General features: G+C 40.6%; 1 protein-coding gene across 2 annotated transcripts in view; it reads left to right on the top strand.

Annotated features, from left to right (window-relative positions):
- The first annotated feature begins 29 nt into the window (after nucleotides 1-29).
- The window catches only part of LOC127429357 (transmembrane protein 164-like), a 52,632-nt gene continuing 32,876 nt past the window's right edge, over nucleotides 30-19,785 (top strand). Inside the window, exon 1 of one of the 2 annotated variants that reach the window (XM_051678340.1) lies at nucleotides 30-919. In XM_051678340.1, coding sequence (XP_051534300.1) covers nucleotides 482-919 — 438 coding nt within the window. In that variant the 5' untranslated portion in view covers nucleotides 30-481. The remainder of the gene's footprint in view (nucleotides 920-19,785) is intronic. The other variant, XM_051678341.1, reaches the window with a different exon arrangement.

Consider the following 19,785-nt stretch of genomic DNA (forward strand, 5'->3'; position numbering starts at 1 on the left):
TAGGGGCTATGAACAGGGCGGCGTTTCTATGGTGAGAAAGATATTTGACGGGCCACATGGACCGGGTTACATCTCACCTTCTGCGTCCGCTTTTAGCGCATTTTATAACACGACACGTTGCGTCAGCGAGCTACACAGACCTGGATGTGTCACATATCGGTCTCGGCGGTGTTTTAGAGTTTTATTGAGGTATTTAAGGGCCTCTCGCCGCCGAACAAGGGGCTCTTTGATGCTTTTCTGTCGGTTCGCGGCCATCACTTTCTCCTTGGAAACGCACTAACGCAATAATCGGCTTAATCGGCGAATAATAAAGCGCTTCGGGGATATAGTTGAGATCTTGATCTGATCCATCTTACAGGTGTTGATGCTTTTGCCTTCTCACAACCATTTTCATTGCAATTAAATGTGCATGTGGAGCTGATGAAACATCCACCTCCTGGATCATTTCATTATTCTTGCTCTGAAGACAGATTTGAAGTTAATGTTTCGCCAAGAGGTCGGTGTCCTATCCTTCATTCCGTCTTGTTCGTACCTTTTCCAATACGAGAAGAGGAACATGTCTCGATATAACATCTACAGTCTACTGGACTGGATCTATGGAGGGGTGGACCCCAAGTTTGAAGGTAACGGAGGGCCCGAGTGCGCCGGCTTCATCTCCCCCCAGCAGAGAATAGTCGAGACACTGATCGTCACAGCCATCTCTGTGCTGGAGCTGGTGGTGGCTCTCAAGAAAGTCAGTGTGCCTAAAGAGGTCCAGGATGTGGGCAAGGATGGACGCAGGACTAAGGAGGACAGCTGGGGCAAGAACTTGTTGCTTGTGCTGCTGTGCATGACGTTTGGGGTGGAGGTCGGGTTCAAGTTTGCCACAAAGACTGTGATCTACCTCCTCAACCCATGCCATGTGGTCACAATGGTTCAAGTAAGTCTATTAGTGATCTAATAAAATGCAATATAACAAGATTTGGGCTGGTTACTGAGAGGTTGAAACTCACCAAAGGTTTATTGATAATTAATTGTAGTAAAATTCTTTTTTTGTTTTTTTTACACTGCCAGTGCTGCTGTGCCAAGCATGTGTTGATAACTATAGGAACAAATGTGTTCTTGATTTGCATACCTAGGAGAAAAATCTCAACTTGTATCATTGTCAATTCTTCTCTCAAAGTTAAGTGTGTGTGTTTGTTGCCAAACATCCAAGATGAGGAAAATAAGTGTTGAGCCAATACATTAAAAGTGAAGTCCGTTCAAAGGAGGAAATATTGCATATTCCTGGAATGACATTGAAACCTGTACAAACATAAAAGTTCATTTTAAATGTGCCAAGTTGCTGAAGATTAAAGGAATATTCTTTGTTCAATACAAGTTAAGCTCAATCGACAGCATTCGTGGCACAATGTTGATTACCACAAAAAATAACTTCTACTCGTCCCTTCTTTTATTGAAAATAAGCTGAAATTGCGGTTACAGCGTGGCACTTACAATGGAAGGGAATGGGGCCAATCTGTAAACACTAAAATACAGACCTTTTCAAAATTATAGCCTAACCACACAAAGGGATGTAGAAAGTCTTGTTGATTTTGGTATGGTGTGGCCATAAACTCTGTCACAGAAAATATTTTAAATGCACAAATAAATAAAGGTTAGTTAAACATTGGTGTATCTCTAAACAATATTCTTCCTCACAATTTCCAATTCCAATTTAGCATTGTGACCGAAGCAAGAACATAATATACAAAGACTTTATAGGCTAAGTGTGTATTCTGAGTGTACATTACATGGCCAAAAGTATGGGGACACCTAAACACATCACTCCCATAAGTTCTTGTTGAACACTTAATTTCAAAACCATTGACATGAATAGCGATTTGGGCCTCCCTAAAGGCACTGTCACATTTACCTTTGCATGGCGAAATTCCATGGCCAAAATACCATCATACCGATGGGAATCACGATCGTGAATTTCGTGCAATTGACTTCCGGTGGTGAAGAATTTCCCCAGAGATCTTCTATACTGAAGTAACAACTTACGCATTTTTACCATAGGAGAAAGCGTAGTGTTCAACTTTAGTGTTACGGCAGTAAGTCACCGTTTATGCATACCATACAATTGAATGCAGAGAGCCAGAAACTGACACCTACCTGTCGCAAAATCATCTATGACTTCCCTTATAAAACAGCAATTTTATTGTTGTAAACTCCAAACATAGTTCACTCCAAAACGGCCTCTTGTCTCCTCGCCAGTGTACTGCCCATAGAATGTCTATGGGACCGCCGTGTTATGCTATTCTATGCTAACCTTGTAGGCTCCCCCTTCAGACAGGCTCTGATTTCCCCTTGCGATTTTGCATGAAGTTAAAGTTTGGTGAACTTTGACTGGCGAATTTGCCGCATTGACCAATAGGAAGTTGCTTGGATCCAGGGATTTGCTCCAATTCAGACACATGAGCATCAGTGAGGTCAAGCACTAATGTCAGGTGATTAGGGATGCCACCCGTCCCGAAAAATATGTGAACGTCCCATATTTAAAGATGAATTTATGCGCCCTGTGTGCGATTTGTCCCGTGTTTAAGTAGGTCCGATGGCATCACAGGGACATCGTTCAAGATCGTTAATTGAACCTTGATTTTCGCTGGAAATTTTGCCTACGGTGGTTAAGGGACCGTCTGAAAAGTCTACACTGTGATAAAACTGTGGAGGGTATAATAAGGGACCATCTGAAAATGTTAGCCAAAACATGAGTGTCCCGTATTGTACAACTTGAAAAGTGGCAACCCTACATGTGATGGACCCTGGCTCACTATTCCTATATGGGAGTTTAGGTCTGAGTTCTGTGCAGGCCAGTCAAGTTCTTCCACACCAGACTCCCTAAATCATTTCTATATGGACCTCACTTTGTGCACAGGGGATTTTGTCATGCTGGAACAGAAAAGGGCTCTCCCCAAACTGTTGAAACAAAGTTGTAAGTGCAGACTTACTGGTATCTATAATGCCACTGTATGCTTTAGCATTAAGATTTCTCTTCACTGTAGGGGGCCTGGGTAGCTCAACGAGTAAAGACGCTGACTACCACCCCTGGAGTCACGAGTTCGAATCCAGAGTGTGCTGAGTGACTCCAGCCAGGTCTCCTAAGCAACCAAATTGGCCCAGTTGCTAGGGAGGGTAGAATCACATGGGGTAAGCTCCTCGTGGTCGCTATAATGTGTGGTTCTCACTCTCAGTGGGGCGCGTGGTGAGTTGTGCATGGATGCCGCGGAGAATAGGGTGAAGCCTCCACACGCACTATGTCTCCGTGGAAACGTTCTCAACAAGCCACGTGATAAGATGCGTGGATTGATGGTCTCAGATGCGGAGGCAACTGAGATTCGTCCTCCGCCACCTGGATTGAGGCGAGTCCTCCAGGACTTAGAGCACATTGGGGAGAAAAGGAGAGAAAGAAAAAAAAATCTCTCCACTGTAATCATGGGAATAACCAAACCTGTTAATTAGAAGGGGGTGTCCACAAACTTTTGGATATATATGTAGCCTACAGATAAAGGCATACAGAGTATGGTTTCATTTTTTTATTAACAATTTTTATTGATTCCATTCAACAAATTAAATAAACATCACAGAAAATGCGGAATCAAATTATGTAGAATTAAACCCTTGCCCCCAAGCACCCCCACCCCACACAAACACTCACCCCAGTGGTCATAAATATATATAAAAAAAAATAAATAAAAAAAACACACACAAAAAAAAAAAAAAAAAAATAAAAAGCATATTTTCAAAAAACAAATTGCACACACATATTTAAAACTAGAGATCCCTCTCCACTACCCCTCCCTGAAAGCCTTCCAAAAAGACCAAATATCTGCCCCATTTCCTATCTAATAACCCCAGATTTCCCAGCACTGGGGGGTGCGTGCCACTCCCAAATACAGTGCAGAGTAGGTGGCGCAGCTGTAAATACTTATAAAACTGAGATCTGGGAATGCCAAAATGTTGAACCAAATTTTCAAAAGGTCTCAATACTCCACTCTCATATAGGACACCAAGTGTATTAACCCCCCTCACAATCCAATCTGACCAACAGAAAGAGGACTTATTAATACATAGTTTAGGGTTCAGCCATACGCTCGAGGCAACATTTAAATAAATATCAGAATTAAACGCTCTGGACACTTTTGTCCATATCGAGTGCAAATGCGAGATAACGGGGTGTAACTTAACTTCTCTGGCTAGTTTAATCGAAAGGCTTTGCAGTGGCGAGATAGGGGCAAGAACTTCCTTTTCAATACAAAACCAGGGAGGGGCTCTCTCAGGTGGAAGTGACCAATGAGCCAAATGTCTAAGACCGAATGCATAATAATAAAACTAAATCTTGGGTAGAGTATGGTTTCTTAATGCCAAGGTGCCCCCAAATTTGATAATCCCTCAGCAAAGTACCCCCTTAAAATATAAAGGCAGCTATACTGTATGTTTTCATGTATAAAGACCCATTAATAGTAAGTTACCACACAATTACCAGTACAGAACACCGCTGTCACTGCTTATTTACAGATATAAGAACAGTGTTGTGGTGTGTAAATTATACACTTCCTGGATCAACTCGTTCACATCCGGAAACATGTCCGTGTGATGAAACCTTAAACATAGTCTCTATTGTAACTCTTTAGTGTCCTCCCACTTGTACACACTTCCCGAGTAGTATTGTCACAATACCAAAATATCAGAAGTCGGTACCAATTTTCAATTTTGCATGTTTCCTTGAAGAGTTTATCAATTAAGTGAACATTGCTTCAAGTTTTGTTTTTAAATAGGACCCTTTTTATTTATCAGTTTTATTTGTTTTTCCTAAATTCTGTTTTTTTTTTCCTTCCAAATTCTGTTTTCCAGTTCATGTTTTGAAGTGTAATGAATTTAAGCAAAATAGTGTCTAATCAAATTAATTAAAACTTTAATAAAATGAAAATGGAACAGTTACTTTTCAACATACCATCGCATTACCATTTGCATGCATTGCACATAATGAGTAAGTGTGCACTGCTCTACACAGTCAGTTTCTGTGCTAGGATGTGCAGTCGAGCATGCGCCTTCCTAGAAATGTATATATGCCAATTTTAGACAGTAAGTGGGGAAAATCATTAGTGAGGTTTCAGGAAGTGAAAAAAAAAAAAACCTGATAATTGCGTCATTTTTATTAACGTGTTAAACAGTCAACTTTTAATTGCAAAATTTCTCATGTAAAATTTCTCAGCCTAAAGTATACTGTGTATATACACCGATCAACCACTGCCTAATATTGTTTAGGTCCCCCTCGTGCCACCAAAACAGCGCCAATCTGCATCTCAGAATAGCATTCTGAGATGATATTCTTCTCACCACAACTGTACACCGAGTTACCGTAGACTTTGTCAGTTCGAACCAGTATGGCCATTCTTTGTTGACCTCTCTCATCAACAAGGCATTTCCATCCACAGAACTGCCACTCACTGGATGATTTTTGTTTTTGACACCATTCTGAGTAAATTCTAGAGACTGTTGTGCGTAAAATTCCAGGAGATCAGCAGTTACAGAAATACTCAAACCAGCCCATCTGGCACCAACAATCATCCATGCAATTATCTAATCAGCCAATCATGTGGCAACAGTGCACAAAATCATGCAGATATGGGTCAGGAGCTTCAGTTAATGTTCACATCAACCATCAGAATGGGGAAAATCACTGAAAATCATCAGTGATTTGGACCGTGGCATGATTGTTGGTGCCAGACGGGCTGGTTTGAGTATTTCTGTAACTACTGATCTCCTGGGATTTTCAGGCACAACAGTCTCTAGAATTTACTCAGAATGGTGCCAAAAACAAAAAACATCCAGTGAGCGGCAGTTCTATGGACAGAATTGCCTTGTTGATGGCACAAGGGGGAGCTACACAATATTAGGCAGGTGGTTTTAATGTTGTGGCTGATCAGTGTGTGTGTGTGTGTGTGTGTGTGTGTGTGTGTGTATGTGTGTATATATGTATGTGTGTATATATAAATCAAATAACTTTTATTGTCACACAACCATATACACAAGTGCAATAGTGTGTGAAATTCTTGGGTGCAGTTCCGAGCAACATAGCAGTCGTGACAGTGATGTGACATATATCAATTTACAATAAACTTCAGATTTACACATCACAATTTAAAATCTAATATACACATAATTACACACAACACAATATACAAATAACATACAATGTACATTATACAATACACACAATATAGAATACACATTATACAATAAAAAATATTATATATAGTATATATAAAATGTACAGTAGGTTGTATTGTACTGTATTGACATTCAGTCTGTTGGTTGAGAGTCAGTTGCCAGTGTGTTGTTAAGAGAGATATAATTATGACAGTCCAGTGTGAGATAATAAGATTAATAAAATGCAGTGCTGATGTATATTGATCGTGAGAGATCAAGAGTTCAGAAGTCTGATTGCTGAAGCTGTCATGAAGTCGGCTGGTGCGGGTCCTGATGCTGTGATACCGCCTGCCTGATGGTAGCAGTGAGAGCAGCCCATGGCTCGGGTGGCTGGAGTTTCTGATCCTTCGAGCTTTTTTCACACACCGCCTGGTATATATGTCCTGGAGGGAGGGAAGCTCACCTCCGATGGTGTGTCTGGCAGTTTGCACCACCCTTTGCAGGGCTTTACAGTTGTGGGCGGTGCTATTGCCGTACCAGGCGGAGATGCAGCCAGTCAGGATGCGCTCTACAGTGCTGGTGTAGAACCGTGTGAGGATGTGGTGGTTCATTCCAAACTTCCTCAGCCATCTCAGGAAGAAGAGGCGCTGATGAGCCTTCTACACAATGGCCTCAGAGTGGACAGACCATGTGAGTTCCTCCAGTGATGTAGACACCCAGGAACTTGAAGCTGTTGACTCACTCCACTGGCGCTCCATTGATGGTGATGGGGCTGTGTTCTCTTTCTCTTCTCCTGAAGTCCACCACAAGCTCCTTTGTCTTACTGACATTGAGGGAGAGGTTGTGCTCCTGACACCAGCGTGTCAGATTGTGCACCTCCTCTCTGTAGGCTGTTTCATTATTGTCTGTGATCAGACCTACCACCGTCGTATCATCAGCAAACTTAATGATGGCATTGGAGCTGTGTGTTGCCACACAGTCATGTGTGTACAGGGAGTACAGGAGTGGGCTGAGAACACAGCCCTGTGGGGCTCCAGTGTTGAGGGTCAGTAATGAGATGTTACTGCCCATTCTAACCACCTGGCGTCTGCTTGACAGGAAGTCCAGGATCCAGCTGCAAAGCGAGCTGTTTAAGCCCAGAGCCCGGAGTTTCTCATCAAGCTTGGAGGGCACTATGGTGTTGAATGCTGAGCTGTAGTCTACAAACAGCATTCTCACATAAGTGTTCCTTTTTTCCAGGTGGGAGAGAGCAGTGTGTAGTGTAGATGCAATGGCATCATCAGTGGAGTGGTTGTTGCGGTAAGCAAACTGCAATGGGTCCAATGATGGAGGCAGCACAGAGCAGATGTAATCTCTGATTAGTCTCAAAGCATTTGCTGATGATGGGGGTCAGAGCAACAGGACACCAGTCATTTAAGCAAGTGATTTTGGATTGCTTTGGTACAGGCACAATGGTGGATGTTTTAAAGCATGTGGGGACTACAGACAAAGAGAGGGAAAGGTTGAAAATGTCCATAAAAACACCAGCCAGTTGGTTTGTGCACGCTCTGATGACGCAGACCGGAATGCCGCTTGGACCCGTGGCTTTATGGATATTCACCCGTCGGAAGGATCGGGTTACATCCGCTACAGAGAAGAGTGAACTAACCTCTGTAGCTTAGGCCGTGAGAGCTCTCTCCGTGAGGGCGGTGTTATTTTCCTCGAAACGTACATAAAAAGTATTTAGCTCATCCGGGAGAGAGGCAGCGGTGTTCACGGCGGAGTTTTTATTCCCTTTAAAGTCCGTGATGATATTACTTCCCTGCCACATGCTTCTAGAGTTGGTGGTGTTGAACTGTCCTTCAATCTTGTTCCTGTACTGGCATTTTACTGCTCTAATAGTTTTTCGGAGGGAATTACTGGCTTGTTTATGCTTCTCCGCATTCCCAGAGTAAGTGCCGCGCGAACATGGCTATTAATCCAAGGTTTCTGGTTCGGGTAGATCCGTATTGTTTTGGACGGAACAACATCCTCTACGCACTTTCTGATGAAACACATGACACTATCAGGGTAAAGCTCGATGTCGTCATCAGAGGCGGACCGGAACATCTCCCAGTCCGCGTGATGAAAACAGTCTTGTAGCGTAGAGTCTGATTGATCCGACCAGCACTGGATCGTTCTGAGGGTGGGTGCTTCCTGTTTCAGTTTCTGCCTGTAAGCGGAGTGGAAGAGTGGTCCGATTTGCCAAATGGTGGGCGGGGGAGGGATTTGTAGCCATCCCGGAAGGGAGAGTAGCAATGGTCTAAAACCCAGTCCCCTCGTATGTTAAAACTGATGTGTTGGTGGTATTTTGGTGCGATTGATTTGAGATTGGCTTTGTTAAAGTCCCTGGTCACAATGAATGTGGCCTCAGGGTGCGTGGTTTCCTGCTTGCTTATAATCCCATACAGTTCCTTGAGTGCCCGGTCTGTTTCGGCTTGTGGCGGGATGTACACAGCTGTGATAATGACTGCTGTGAATTCCCTCGGTAGCCAGAATGGTCGACACAGAAGCATGAGAAATTCCAGATCAGGAGAGCAGAAAGACTTGATAGAATGAACGTTCCTCTGATCACACCAGGATTTGTTGAACATAAAACATACACCACCACCTCTGCTTTTACCTGAGAGGTCTTTCTCTCTGTCTGCTCAGTGCACGGAAAACCCTGCAGGTTCGATGGCTGAGTCTAGAATCTCTGCAGACATCCAAGTTTCTGTTAGGCAGATAATGCAGCAGTCCCTCGTCTCTCATTGGAAAGAGATCCGCATGCTCAGCTTGCAGAGCATGTTGTCCAGAGACTGAAAATTTGCCAGTAGAATACTGGGTAGCGGGGGTCGATTTGTGCGACGTCTTACTCTGATGAGAACGCTGGCTCTGTTTCCCCTTTTCCTTCTGCGTTTCCGCGGCTGAGTTGCCCAGACAAAGGGCTCCGCTGGCATGTTTGTTAACAGCAGGTCAGCATTGAGGAATTTGAAGCCCGGTTTACGGTGTGTAATTGCAGAACCAATGTCCAAAAGTGTTTGTCTGTCGTAGACAATAAAGCAGACAACATCCAAGAAAAAAAACATATTGTAAACAAAACAAACAAAAAACTACAATGAAAACATAGGATAAGGAAAGCACAGGCCCAGATGGCGTTTCACTTGCATGTCATAGATCCTGTGCTAAACAGCTGGCACCCATTTTCACACAGATCTTCAATAGATCACTAGAGCAGTGTGAAGTCCCATGCTGCTTCAAACGTTCCACTATCATCCCCATCCCAAAGAAACCAAAAATCACAGGACTTAATGACTACAGACCTGTCGCCCTGACATCTGTGGTCATGAAGTCATTTGAGAGACTGGTGTTGGCCCACCTGAAGGACATCACTGGATCCTTTATAGATCCCCTTCAATTTGCTTATCAAGCAAGCAGGTCTGTGGATGATGCAGTCAACATGGGATTGCATCATATCCTGCAACATCTGGACAGACCAGGGACATATGCAAGGATCCTTTTTGTGGACTTCAGTTCGGCTTTCAACACCATCATCCCAGCTATTCTCCGGACTAAATTACACCAACTCTCTGTTCCCACGTCTACCTGTCAGTGGATTACCAGCTTTCTGACAGACAGGCAGCAGCTTGTGAGACGGGAAATTCACTTCCAGCACCTGTACAATCAGCACTGGTGCCCCCCAGGGATGTGTGCTCTCCCCACTACTCTTCTCCCTCTACACCAACGACTGCATCGCCAAGGACCCCTCTGTCAAGCTCCTGAAGTTTGCAGACTGTCATCGGCCTCATCTGAGATGACAATGAGTCTGCATACAGAAGGGAGGTTAAACAGCTGGCTGTCTGGTGCAGTCAAAACAACCTTGAGCTGAACACACTCAAAACGGTGGAGATGATAGTGGACTTTAGGAGGAACCCCCCAACACTGTCCCCCCTCACCATTCTAAAGAGCACTGTGGCAGCAGTGGAATCATTCAGGTTCCTGGGCACTACCATCTCACAGGACCTGAAGTGGGAGACCCACATTGACTCCATTGCGAAAAAGGCCTAGCAGAGGTTGTACTTCTTCACCATTTGAGGAAGATCAACCTGCCACAGGCGCTGCTGATACAGTTCTACTCAGCAGTCATTGAGTCTGTCCTCTGCATTTCTATAACTGTCTGGTTTGGTTCAGCTATGAAATCAGATATCTGAAGAGGATTATTGGTTGCCCCCTGCCCTCCCTTCAAGAACTATACTCTTCCAGTGTGAGGAAAAAGGCTGGAAAAATCACTCTGGACCCCACTCACCCTGCCCACTACCTTTTTGAACGGTTGCCTTCTGGCCGACGCTTCAGAGCTCTGAGCACCAGAACCGTCAGGAACATGAACAGTTTTTTTCCCCAGGTTATTCATCTCATGAACAGTTAAAACTGCCCCTTTGAGCAATAATTAATGTGCAATACACCAGCTTAGTCTTTTTATATTATCCAACACATCCTACCTCTTCTGCCATTACATTCCCTTGCACTGTATATAACCGATTTGTATTTAGATTTGCACTACGTGTGTGTGTGTGTGTGTGTGTGTGTGTGTGTATATATTTGTCTATTGTGCATATACTTTTTTCTTTTCAATATTTATCTATTTGTTTATTCAATTTTAATTATTTTTTTAAAAGTCTTGTTGCTGTTTTTTTTTAATTTTTTTTTTATTGTTGTGTACTGGAAGCTCCTGTCACTAAGACAAATTCCTTGTACGTGTAAGCATACTTGGCAATAAAGCTCATTCTGATTCTGAAACAATCGCAATTGCATTGTAGATATAACAAGATAAAACTTTTGAGTCTGTTCTTTTTCAACAAAAGTGAATTGTCCTGCATGTGCAAAGATTACAAGCTAATCTTTGAACTATACTAACAGAGAAACACAGTCCTTCAGGTTATTGTGATCTGGCCTTGGGCAACAAGATCAGATTCTTTCACGATGACTAACGAGTTTATGTTCTTATATGCAGTTTCCACCTCTCATATGTTTCCATTTAATTGTCAGGGAGAAAATGTACACTTTGATTATGTAATGGGGTATATAGCTACAACATTTTAAATATATGAGCCTTTTAATGATATTCCATATAGGAACTTTATCTCAAAATATATATATATATTTTTTTTTCTCCCCCAGAGGAACTATCATTACAACCAAACAGCCATTGTACGCAAGATTCAAAATGAAATATTGAACTACAGTATAACAGCTCTAAATCTAAAAGTGTGTTTCTGTGCCATTACAGTATTTAAAAGGAACTGCAAATATGACTGCTTTCAAACTTTCTACCATTGGTGGGACAAACGGATAGTCTCGCCTCAAATTTGCACCATTGGTTGAGTCATTCTTGCTAAGTTTGGCTGGTTAGGGGTTCACACAAAAATGATGTTTTGAAAGTGCAATGGTGTCATAGACTCATTGGTGAAATCAGCCGTACATTAAGCTGGGATACTAGAAAGTATTTTAAAGTTACACTATGTAAGAATATTTTGTTTGAAATGTACAAAATTGTGGGGCCTGTGTAGCTCAGCAAGTAAAGACGCTGATTACCACACCTGGAGTCGCAATTCGAATCCAGGGCGTGCTGAGTGACTCCAGTCAGGCTTCCTAAGCAACCAATTGGCCCGGTTGCTAGGGTAGGTGAAGTCACGTTGGGTTAACCTTCTCGTGGTTGCTATAATGTGGTTCTCACTCTCGGTGGGGCGCTTGAGTTGTGCATGGATGCTGCGGAGAATAGCGTGAAGCCTCCACACGCGATAGGTCTCCACGGTAACGCGCTCAACAAGCCACGTGATAAGATGCGCGGATTGACCGTCTCAGACTTTGAGGCAACTGAGATTCGTCCTCTGCCATCCGGATTGAGGGGAGTCACTACGCCACCACGAGGACCTAGAGCGCATTAGGAATTGGGCATACCAAATTGGGGAGAAAAGGGGAGAACCCATATATATATATATATATATACAGTGGTGTGAAAAAGTGTTTGCCCCCTTCATGATTTCTTATTTTTTTGCATGTTTGTCACACTTAAATGTTTCAGATCATCAAACAAGTTTAAATATTAGTCAAAGATAACACAAGTAAACACAAAATGCAGTTTTTAAATGAAGGTTGTTATTATTAAGGGAAAACAAAATCCAAACCTACATGGCCCTGTGTGAAAAAGTGATTGCCCCAACTGTTAAAACATAACTTAACTGTGGTTTATCACACCTGAGTTCAATTTCTCTAGCCACACCCAGGCCTGATTACTGCCACAGCTGTTCTCAATCAAGAAATCACTTAAATAGGACCTGCCTGACAAAGTGAAGTAGACCAAAAGATCTTCAAAAGCTAGACATCATGCCGAGAGCCAAAGAAATTCAGGGACAAATGAGAAAGAAAGTAACTGAGATCTATCAGTCTGGAAAAGGTTATAAAGCCATTTCTAAAGCTTTGGGACTCCAGAGAACCACAGTGAGAGCCATTATCCACAAATGGCGAAAACATGGAACAGTGGTGAACCTTCCCAGGAGTGGCCGGCCGACCAAAATTACCCCAAGAGCGCAGCGACGACTCATCCAAGAGGTCACAAAATACCCCACAACAACATCCAAAGAACTGCAGGCCTCACTTGCCTCAGTTAAGGTCAGTGTTCATGACTCCACCATAAGAAAGAGACTGGGCAAAAATGGCCTGCGTGGCAGAGTTCCAAGATGAAAACCACTGCTGAGCAAAAAGAACATTAAGGCTTGTCTCATTTTTGCCAGAAAACATTTTGATGATCCCCAAGACTTTTGGGAAAATACTCTGTGGCTGACGAGACAAAAGTTGAACTTTTTGGAAGGTGTGTGTCCCATTACATCTGGCGTAAAAGTAACACCACATTTCAGAAAAGGAACATCATACCAACAGTAAAATATGGTGGTGGTAGTGTGATGGTCTGGGGCTGTTTTGCTGCTTCAGGACCTGGAAGACTTGCTGTGATAAATGGAACCATGAATTCTGCTGTCTACCAAAAAATCCTGAAAGAGAATGTCCGGCCATCTGTTCATGACCTCAAGCTGAAGGGAACTTGTGTTCTGCAGCAGGACAATGATCCAAAACACACCAGCAAGTCCACCTCTGAATGGCTGAAGAAAAACAAAATGAAGACTTTGGAGTGGCCTAGTCAAAGTCCTGACCTGAATTCTATTGAGATGCTGTGGCATGGCCTTCAAAAGGCAGTCCATGCTTGAAAACCCTCCAATGTGGCTGAATTACAACAATTCTGCAAAGATGAGTGGGCCAAAATTCCTCCACAGAGCTGTAAAAGACTCATTGCAAGTTATCGCAAACGCTTGATTGCAGTTGTTGCTGCTAAGGGTGGCCCAACCAGTTATTAGGTTTAGGGGGCAATCACTTTTTCACACAGGGCCATGTAGGTTTGGATTTTGTTTTCCCTTAATAATAACAACCTTCATTTAAAAACTGCATTTTGTGTTTACTTGTGTTATCTTTGACTAATACTTAAACTTGTTTGATGATCTGAAACATTTAAGTGTGACAAACATGCAAAAAAATAAGAAATCAGGAAGGGGGCAAACACTTTTTCACACCACTGTATATATATATATATATATTTTTTTTTTTTATTATTAACAATTTTTATTGATTCCATTCAACAAATTAAATAAACATAACAGAAAATGTGGAATCAATTTATATAAAATTAAAGGACAATGCAAAAAATTGAACTTTTATGCTGGTAACAATGCTAAACTCTAAACCAGTTACTACATTGGTTTATTTGCCTGCTAGCTTAAAATAGTTAAAATAGTTTCCACAGTTTGATTTTATCTGATGTGACTAGCAATCGTTATGTCTAATGTCATCCTTGCCTAACTTTTGAAATGCTATTTCTTTTAAAACAACTGTTTTCAATAAGTCAAAACAACAGCAGAAGATATGCTACTAACCTGCTCATAAGACATAATTTCGGATATCCGTTTTTCTCTTCCTTTCGTTTTTTTATTTATTTTTTGAGGGAAGGGGGCAAGTTTTGTTATCGTCAGTGACATTTGCTTTGATAAGATGATCACCTGTAACCATGGTTACTGCTCAAACCATCTGATTCATCCGCTCAGAAGAGCAGAGTCGAAGCCCAACTCACGAAAAATCCAAAACAGTGTTCCTCCGCAAGTAACCTGCAGTGTTATGCTTCAACCGCTAGAGGTCCAAAAGTTACATAGTGCAGCTTTAACATAGGAAAAAAAAGACACATTTTAATAATTTAAGCTTGAATCAATTTCATTTATTTGCACCAAAATAACAACACATAAACAGCAATAGTTATACTTTAGTAAAACATTTTAATATATGAAAAATTGCACTTTTAAGAAAAATGTGGAGGGGTGATGCAAACAAATCGTTGAGAAGTTTTCAGTGGATTCATTGAAAGAGATGAGTTGAACTGATTCGCAGAAATTAATCGTACTTTAATGCAGTTTTTTGCTACTAAAGTTTAAATCAGAAATGCTGATCTATTCAGACTGATCACACTGAATTTGGAAACAGTAGGTCGAAAGTTTGGTCTGTGCTTCCCAATATTTGAACCACTGTCTCCAGTGGCCGAAGCTGCAAGTGTTGTTGAATGTATGTGCACGTGTGAGCTAACTGCATGGGCCTTAAAATAAAACCCGACCCGTACCCGAGATTGTGTGACCCAATCTTACCTGAACCCGAAATCACTTGCTCTGTAATTTTTCCTCCAAGAAAGTATTGTTGCAGTAGGCTGTATTTTATGAAAGCATTGTAGGCAACATTCGTAACAGTAAACATACACAGTTTTAACAAGGCACAGTGGGCCCCTCAGCACACCAAAGGAAAAGGGAAAAAAATATTGGCTTACCATTTTTATCAAGTGCCAAAACTTTGCTTGGTGCAGAACATTCTGGAATAATGTGTAACAATGTAACAGCTGCATAAAGTCCTCTTTGCAGACTGAACTTGTACACAACGTTGAATCTCTGTGACTCCTGTACTTAAATGAAACTGAACACAGGTGTCTAAACATGCATTTTTGAAACTTGAAGTTCTTTTTAACAGTCTAACAAAAAAAAAAAAAAAAATGCAGATCCTGCACAACATTCAGAAGAAACAACGAGAGGGGGTGCAACAGTCAAAGACATCTGTCCAGCATGTGTTTACATAGGAAAACAATGAAAACACAGAGCAGATGAGCGCAAAAACACGTTTAGTGTGATTAGCCCCTACCTCATCCTTTTGCGCGTTAGTGAGTGAGAGCATGTGTGTGAAACAAGTAAGTAGTCCTGTTTATTTTTTATTAATTACAAACCTGAACCTGAAGTCGTACTAGAAAATCAGACTCGATCCCGTCCCGAAACCCTGCGTTTTCTCTGGTCCCTTCGAGCCCGGGTCGAGTTGCAGACCTCTAGTGTGAGATCCAGTTCCAGGTGAAATGTCCACAGGGTGGCGGAAAAAGTGAGTGGTATTTTTTTAATTGTAAATCATGTAATACACTCAACAAGAACACTCAACAATATCTTATTAACTCTAGTACCTAACCCCAAACCTAAACCTAACTGTCAGTGGAGTAAACGGTTTATTTTAGAGCGAAAATGCAACCTCCGAATCACGGTCACAGTTGTTAAGGTGAACGCAAATACTTTCTTGTTTACATGGGACCAGAACATGTGTCTCGGAGGTTGCTTGCTCAACACGCTATCAGTAACACTAAATGAAAATGCGATCACGGTTGATGATAAAATGTCAGATGGGGGATGGCACTTGTCAGTAATTGGGCAGAATGGGGTCTATTTCAGGGTAAATTAACTTTCGGAAGCAACATGTCGATTTCCAGTGTGATCATGTTGTCATATTTGTAAATCATGAAACTAGTCTGATGACAATGTACTGTATATCACTGTGATGATATATGTGCACATTGTTGTTCACTAGAATAATCACTGAATATATATTGTGAATATTTGATATATTGCCTAGCCTTAAGTAAGGATGTGCACTAGTAATCGACTAATTGAGTACTCATTCTACACCAGCTATAGTCGACTATTAAAAACACTACTCAAATATCGCAAATGTATATTCCTTTGCATTTGCCTGCCGTTTGCAACACTGAATAATCCTGTACTTTCCCTCTGGATCTCTCACCATATCTCGCAGTAACAATGGAGTCCACTAGGGAACGCTGTGGACGTGTCATCGAGGTGTTTGGATTTATAATATTTCGATTCTTATTGAATTCTACATTATTGATATTCAGTTCTCATTGGATTCATGCAAACCAGCGGACAAGGATCTGTTTTTATGGTGTAAAGAAAATGCGAAACAGTACAAGAAACTCTGATGCTTTTTAGACCAGTTTGTGTGTATGTGCGGAAAATATCTGAATACAGGCAGAGCGTATTGTACAAAAAGCCAAATTTCACCACTTGTTTATCTGAATAATAACATGTGAAATGATATCCAACTGAGTAGAGGTGGAAAAAATATTGATATGTTAAAGTATCGTGATATTTTTCCTTGTGATGTATCGAAATTTGCACGCCAAATATCTATATTATTATTTATATTTTTCCACATTAATCTTGTAGTGATGGGAAAACTTTTTCTCTTTGACAAATTGATCTAGGAATTCAACAACAGTTCATTAGAAGGTGCAGTTATCATGCTTTACACATAATCACCCTCCCTTACTAATTTACGTATTTCGACAAAAATATGAGGATCATATAAAATAGGCTAACCTTTTACAATAAATCAATGTGTATTGAAACTGTGTTGTAATAAAGAATGACTAGCTACATTGACATAACCACAGAAATAGGGAGCCTTTATGGTCTTATATGCTTATGGCTTTGCATTGTACATAGATATTAGGAAATAAACTGGCCTTGATTTGTAAACTGGCAATTTTGTATTAATTTATCAATGCATTTGGTGATTTGGAAACCGTTATCTTAAGTTTGATGAAGACGAATGAGAAACATTGAGTGAAATATCGCAATATATCGTAGTTGTAGTCTCGCAATACACCAAAAATAAAGAATCACAATAATATCATATCGTAACCTAAATATCGCCAGTTACCTTGTAATTCCCACCCCTATAACTGAGAATTTTATGTGCAGCTAATCGATTCCTTTTTTTTTTTGTTTTTTTTTTGTGGTTTAAGAGTACTCGACCTCAAAATTACTCAAATGCCCATCCCTAGCCTTAAGCCTTTTCTGCTGTAAAATGGCTGGTTTTGAGAATGAATGCTCCTTTCCTTTAAGCAAAGTTTTATGATATAATAAACAACCAGACCAAGAAATCCTAATTGCTTTTGCAGAACACACGTTATTGTGCAGTGTCCATGTTACTGTGTCTTTAAATAATTACTGAATAATGTTAATTAACTATGTGTTTGCTGTGTAATTATTTTGTGGAGCTGCTTGCACTACTGTATTATTACAAAATTAATAATAATAGCACATAATATGTGTCACACGTCTCGCAGCACGTGCATGGTGATGCCAATTTTCCAGGCCAAATACTCCCTTAAACTTTGTTTGTGTCTCTTAGATGTAGCCTCTCAATGGTTGTACTTGCCTCAATATACTCATGTGTACAAGTCTTATTTGAAAAAGTTCATGAGTCTTATCACTAGCTGGTAAATATTAAAGCTGGTTTAGTGGGGAATTGTAAACAGCCTGAATGAGGGACTCAAACAAGAGCCACTGAGTGTAAAACCAATAATATGCTAAGGGGTTATCAGTGAATATGACTGGCATTATAACATGCACTAAAACAAACCCTAACCAGCATGTAACCTAACCAGACATTCTAGCAAATATGATTTATTTCTCATGAAGGTGCAGTGTTATTCTCCGCATACTTCCCCAGCGTCATGATATTTTCTCATCTACCTTGTGGACAAGAAAGCAATCTAAGGTGTTTTTATTTGGGGGAAATTTATATATATATTAGCAAAAAGAAGCAATTTTTCTAGTGGTCCGACTGTAGACAATTACTCTTGTGTCCTTTGTTTGTTTTAAATCAGCATGGTGCCAGTTGAGTTTGTCCAGCTGAATAAACAAAGCAAATACAAAGAACATAAAACTAATTTGCTGCCCAGATCTCCTGAAAACTTCAGTAGGGAAAAATTTTATTTCTTACAATTACCCATGAATTTTTGTTGGGTGGTATTACATTTATGATGTATAAGGAAGATTTATGTAGAGACATTTATTAAAACACATGTCCAAAAACTTTCTTACACACCACAGTGTTTCTACACTCTCACTTGAATTAGTACATAACATCATATTTTCCACTTTTCTGACTAGAAGAGGAATACAGTACTTCCCTCTTTAATTCGTAACATAACAGATGTGTTTGATGTACTGCTCTCTGGTAGAGATTGACCAATAATATATTTTTTTACATGACTGATACAGATTATTTTCAAGTGTTTTATAACCAATATGCAGAACCGATATTTAAATGGTGTTAAACGTAATTGGTTATTTTAATTCCAGGTAGAATAAGCAAATAACCACTAGAATACAATAATCAAAATATAATATGCATGAATATTATTTAGGGATATATCGATATGGAATTTCTGGGCCGATACCGATAATTTCCAGCTCATTGAGGCTGATACCGAAAATTTTACTTTTTGCATTTTTACCCTTTAAACTGGAGCTGCTAGCTAATTAATTAACAACTACTAATCACTTGAAACAAAATGGGTGTTGTTTAAAAGCATGGAATCTAGACTTCACAATCTGGCCACCGATATACCATGCATCCCTAATATTTTGTTTTGCGATTAACCTTTTTTTATTGATTCATCTATTAGAAAGGAACATCAAAACATTATATATATACACACAGAATCAGTATTTAACCCTACCAATTCCCCACTCGTCCCCCATCAACACCCCGGTGGTCACATAATTACAGACACACAACAAACAAAAACAAATATATATATATATATATATATATATATATATATATATATATATATATATATATATATATATATATATAATAAATAATATAATATAAATAAAATAAATAATAAACTAATCACACATCCCCTACACCTCTTTCCACTGTCCCTACCCGAGAGCCCTCCAAAAAAGACAAATATTTGCCCCATTTCTCCCCAAACAGGTCTAGACTCCCCAGTCTTCTGGATATCCCCTCCTCAAGAGCTGCCACTCTGGCCACCTCTGAACACCACTCCTGAAATGGGGGCGCTCCAGCTGACTTCCAACTCCTTAAAAGAATCTGTCTGGCAATCATAATACTAGTTAGGACCCAGTTTTTCATGTGCTTATTCTCCAAATTAATGACTGCCCCATCTCCTAAGATACAGAGTCTGGGGCAGAATAAAATTTGAGAGGCCCAAACCTTGCACATAAATCTCTGAATCCTCAACCAGAACTCTTGAATCTTAACACATCCCCAAAAGACATGGATTGTGTCTCCATCTTCTGATTGACATCGCCAGCAGGTGGGTGTGTCTTTAAGACCAAGCCTATGCAATCTAGAGGGGGTCCAGTAGACTCTATGTAA

The sequence above is a fragment of the Myxocyprinus asiaticus genome, chromosome 38, assembly GCF_019703515.2.
Source record: "Myxocyprinus asiaticus isolate MX2 ecotype Aquarium Trade chromosome 38, UBuf_Myxa_2, whole genome shotgun sequence".
In the NCBI taxonomy this organism is placed as follows: domain Eukaryota; kingdom Metazoa; phylum Chordata; class Actinopteri; order Cypriniformes; family Catostomidae; genus Myxocyprinus; species Myxocyprinus asiaticus.